Source organism: Urtica dioica, chromosome 3, assembly GCF_054948205.1.
Source record: "Urtica dioica subsp. dioica isolate 48M chromosome 3, U.dioica_male_clone48M_v1_H2, whole genome shotgun sequence".
In the NCBI taxonomy this organism is placed as follows: Eukaryota; Viridiplantae; Streptophyta; class Magnoliopsida; order Rosales; family Urticaceae; genus Urtica; species Urtica dioica.
Window position 1 is genome coordinate 44,447,391 of NC_142758.1, and position 5,490 is coordinate 44,452,880.

Sequence of the window (5,490 nt, forward strand, 5' to 3'; positions counted from 1 at the left end):
AGGTGGTCGAGCATTCAGGCGATATACCTTGCACTCGTGGCTTGCTGCCAAGCGCTCATCGTGGCATGGTGTTTCGTGGTGCTCACGCCGACAAAGTACTCGTCGTGGCTTTCCAGCAAAAGTCTCGCTTTGTGGTGACGCCCTAGGAAATTCGCGGTGCCTCTAAGAACTGGTCGTGGCTCGCCGGTCACCTTCTTCACGATGGCACCTTCGGACACCCGACTAAGCGGTTTGACATCTGAAGGAGACCTCATTGCGCTAAGTGGAATTTTTTAGATTTTTGTTGAAGTTTTTCTCACGGAGGAAAAAATGGTTGCTGGTGGAGAGCCCGTGGTTGTTCCTGGGGATCCCCTCCTTCTAGCGCCAAAATGTTAATAGCGTTTTTGGATTAGCACTAAGAACCGTCCGTGGTTCGATCTAGGGCCGGACCCTATGACCGCACGTATGTTGAGTTTGGTGAAGCTCTTCTCTTCTCGTCGTGTTTGTGTTATTCGGATATTTGGGTCTCCGGGTTCTTGAGTTTCCGGGTCTTTGGATCTCCCGCGTTCATCGTGTTCTTCGCGTTCTTCGTTGAGTTCTTGAGTCTTTACTTATTTGAGTCTCAACCCTTTGATTCTTTCACGTTCTCTGTGTTTTTCACGTGTTCGTGTTCTTCGTGTACATCATGTTCTTCGGATTTTCGAGTGTCCGGGTCTTCGGATCTTCGAGTATTCGGGTCTTTGGATCTTCCACGTTCTTCGCGTTCTTCGTTGAGTTCTTGAGTCTTTACTTATTTGAGTCTTCAACCCTTTGATTCTTTCACGTTCTCTTCTTCTTCTTCTTTCTTTCTTTTTTTCTTTCCTGCGTGACCTGGTCTTCTCTTTTTTTCTTTTGTTTTATGTGGCTGCCGTGTGAATCTCTCCCTCCAGCTAGGGTTTTTGTTTTTGTTTTATATTGTCTTTTTTATGGCCCATGAGGCCCATGTGCTGATTTTGGGCTTATCAAAATTGCACATAACAAGGGTCATTCCTGAAAAAAAAAAATAGACGCAAGTTTCAAAAATTATATATTGTCTACTTGCTTTTTTTATTTAAAATTCGTATGTAGTTGATTTTTTTTTTATAAATCACTGTTCGTCTCGTCAAATTTTTTATCTTCTAATTTTAATTAATTGTTACTTTTATGGGCTTTATATTGTTTCTGGATGGTACGAGCATGATTTGTTTTGATGAGAAGATAAGTTCTCTTAAAATTAAGAAGTTCAAGAAAGGAATTGACTTTCATAAAATAAAATAAAAATGATAAAAAAATTGAGAATTCATTATTTCGTCACTCAAGTGAATATCAAGATAAACTAGCTTAATTTCGTATAATAGGTGGGATTTGATTAAGATTTGACAAAATTATATCCAGGCTCTTGATTCCTGGGGGGAAATGACCTTACTTTTTAACACGGTATTTGTAACGACTTTTGATGAGCAGAGGATTCACTGGGAAATGGAGTCTAATGAGTAATGTCAATCCATATTCTGTAACTAGAGAAGAGACTGTCGACTTGATTTATGGGAGAACATGTCCTTTCTTTTTCTTTCTATTTTGAAAAAGCAAGAGCTCTTTGTTCTCTCTCCTCAAGTTACTAACGTGGAAGATTTTTTATTTGATACATGAATACCCCTTGAATTTTACACTAGTCACGATCTATCTCATAAGCGATATTTTTCTACAAATTTGTTCCTTTGAAAAGTCTCTCTCTCTCTCTCTCTCTCTCTCTCTCTCTCTCTCTCTCTCTCTCTCTCTCTTGTAAGATATACATTACGAATATAGAATATATGGATACTAATTACCGTATATTGTATATGGAGTATATTAAGTAAATACGTTATGATATATCTCTTCATTTATGGTCTATCAAATCCCATAATTATAGCAACGAATCAATACACATTAAGCCTCTCATTTCCGTTTCTCTTTGATGGAAAGGAACCGGTTTATAAATTGAGAGAGAGTTGTTTTGATCCCTAAGCCTTTTAATCTCATTCATAAACACACACCATCTAGTTCGAGGTTATTTCGGTTTAGAAGAGCAAAACGACGTTCCTTGACGCCGGCGAAGCCATTCCGAGTCACCGATAAAGCTCCGACGATTTTCCGATAACAATGGCCGGAGGTAAACGCTTGATCCATTTAGCTTCCGCTTTAAGGTTCATGTTTCTAATCATATGTTTTTGGATTAGAGACTATATTATTCTTACATTTGGTATCAGAGCTTTATCATATCTCTGCCTTGTTTATTGTTTACGGTGTTGTTATTTTTTTCCATTTCGAGAATTTTCATGATACACGTTATTTTAAAACTATCACGTCCAAACGTTTTAAAATTGTTTTTCGATCGATTCTGTGCTTTAAAATCATGAAAACCGTGGAGAAATAAGGGAGAAACTGTCGGGTTTTTAAATGGGTTCGCGGGTCAAAAATTTGTTTTTGTGGGTGAAGAAGATGACTTTGAACGACATGTCATTTGTTCCATTAAATGATTTATTTTTTTTGTCGTTTTTAATTACACTGTCGTTTATAAGATCTAGAGTATTTTTGTTGATACACTTCTTGGTCTGTTGGGCTTCAATTTGTTTATATTGGGCTTCGATATTTTTTAAGACCCATTAATATGCATTCAGTTTGCATTTTCATACGTTATTTGTTTTTGGCTCATACTGCTTTACGTTTTGTTTTGATAAAGCAATATTAAGTTGATGTTATAAATTAATTTTTGCTTCATATTATTGTTGATACAATTATTTAATTGTACTTTAAAGGTTGATGCTTAATCATTTGTTTTGTTAAAATTGATATGACATCGGTTTTGGGCTAATACTGTACGTACATAATATTGAATTCATCCAGATTATTAATTTAATATTATACTGTTTGCTATGTACACCTTAGCAATTTATATAAATGATATTTAATTTTGTGCCTTAATTATATAAGAATAATATATATATTGTTATTGTTTATATATATCTTTTAGCATTATAATTGTTTGCACAATAAAGAAATAAATATCATTATATTGTTTATATATCTTTTATAATAAATAGCATTATAATTGTTTGCACAATAATATATATATTGTTATTGTTTATATATATCTTTTAGCATTATAATTGTTTGCACAATAAAGAAATAAATATCATTATATTGTTTAGAACCTTATTAAAATAATTATAAGGTTAAGTGATTTATATTATCTTAATTAATTAGAGATTAGCCACAGCATCTTTAATTAATATAAGTTATACTTTAGAAATAAAATCACATAAAACAATAGTTGTAGTTAATTATATAATATATTATGAAATATACCCACAGGAATTTTATAGTATTTGTATAATTAATTAGGATAAAATATCAAATTATATTTCCTAATTAACCCACAGGTATTAGGAAAATGAAGATAGTTTTATCATAACGTGTGAATCTAATGGAATTAGAATTTTAGCCCACAGGCAAATTTTATGTCTCTAGATTCATTAAGTACATGTTTTGCATTGGTAAATCATGATATAGTTAATTTCTTCAAAAACATAATTCTTATAAGCATGTTTAATTTCTGTAAATTGCAGCTAGTCAAACTGTTAGTTACTCTGATGTTAAGTGCGATGTCCCCGAACTCAAAGGGGACAGCTTTAAGGTTTGGAAAGAAAGAGTTCTCCTTCAGCTGGGATGGATGGATATTGATTATGCCATAAGGAAGCCTGAACCCCCTAAAATCACTGAGAAAAGTACCCCTGATCAGGTTGATCTTTATGAAAAGTGGGAGCGATCTAATCGCCTCTGCGTTATGTTCATAAAGACCAAAGTATCTGCTAGGGTTAGGGGTTCAATTGAGGAATATGACAATGTTCGTCTCTTAATGAAAGCAATAGACGATCAATTTGTCACTTCAGATAAGGCTTTGGCTAGTACTCTTATCATGCAGTTCTCATCCGTGAAGCTCACTGGAATAGGAGGTATGCGTGATCATATCATGCGTATGAGGGATATTGCGGCTCAATTAAAGACACTGGAAGTTGAAATGTCTGAAACCTTTCTGGTTCACTTTATTCTGTGCACTCTGCCCCAACAATATGGTCCATTTAAGATTTCTTATAACACACATAAGGATAAATGGTCAATCAATGAACTCATGACCATGTGTGTTCAAGAGGAGCATAGGTTGGCTATGGAACAGGGTGAGAAAGTGAATCTGACTTTCTCCGAAAGGAAGAAGAAAGATCGTGCCAAAGGCAAAGGCAAGCTCTCTGTCAAACCAGACATTAAGAAAGAGTCAAAGTGTTTCTTTTGCAAGAAGAAAGGACACATGAAGAAAGACTGCTCTAAGTTCCAGAATTGGCTTGAGAAGAAAGGTATTCAATTTTCGTTTGTATGTTATGAATCAAATCTAACTGATGTTGATCATAATACTTGGTGGATTGACTCTGGTTCTACAATCCATGTTTCAAATACTTTGCAGGGTATGCAAAACCTACGGAAGCCAGTGGGTAGTGAGTGCTATATCCTCTCAGGAGGGAAGATGAGCTCACATGTGGAGGCTGTTGGTTCTTGCAATTTGGTTTTGAGTACTGGTTTTATTTTGCATCTAGAAAAGACCTTTTATGTTCCTAGTTTTTCAAGGAATTTAATTTCAGTTTCGAGACTTGTACCTTTTGGTTTTGGTTTTAACTTTTTGGATGATGGTTTTACATTATTAAATAAATCTAAAACTGTTGGTTATGGTACACTGTCTCATGATGGTCTTTATTCTGTTACTTTGCAAAATAATACTGCTTATAACTCTTTGAATGTTACTGCTGGGTTGAAACGTTGTATTATGAATGAAAATTCTTCTCTATTGTGGCACCGGAGATTGGGACATATCTCCATTTTAAGAATCAAGAGGTTGGTGAATGAAGGGGTACTTAGTACTCTTGATTTTACTGACTTCGAGACTTGTGTGGATTGCATTAAGGGAAAGCAAACCAATAAGTCTAAAAAGGGTGCAAAGAGAAGTACTGAATTGTTAGAAATCATACATACTGACATTTGTTGTCCAGACATGGATGCTAGTAGTCCAAAATACTTTATCACTTTCATAGATGATTTCTCACGATATATGTATCTCTATTTACTTCGTTCTAAGGATGAAGCTATAGATGCCTTTAAAGTTTTCAAGGCTGAAGTAGAGTTACAATGCGGTAAACAAATTAAGATAGTGAGATCAGATAGGGGTGGTGAGTATTATGGTAGATATACAGAGAATGGACAAGCACCTGGGCCATTTGCGAAGTTTCTTCAAGAACATGGGATTGTTGCCCAATATACGATGCCTGGTACTCCAGATCAAAATGGTGTATCAGAAAGAAGAAACCGAACTTTAATGGACATGGTGAGAAGTATGAGGAGTACCACAAAACTTCCTCAATTCTTGTGGACTGAAGCACTAAAGACGGCTGTGTATATATTAAACCGAGT

At 35.2% G+C, this 5,490-nt stretch overlaps 1 protein-coding gene across 1 annotated transcript; it reads left to right on the top strand.

Annotated features, from left to right (window-relative positions):
• The first annotated feature begins 2,136 nt into the window (after window positions 1-2,136).
• Window positions 2,137-4,745, top strand: LOC149403042 (uncharacterized). The gene is made up of 3 exons (XM_089608611.1): window positions 2,137-2,146; window positions 3,603-4,385; window positions 4,493-4,745. Exons 1-3 carry the CDS (start codon window positions 2,137-2,139, stop codon window positions 4,522-4,524), a joined length of 825 nt encoding a protein of 274 aa, XP_089464737.1. The 3' UTR covers window positions 4,525-4,745.
• The last annotated feature ends 745 nt before the right edge of the window (window positions 4,746-5,490 follow it).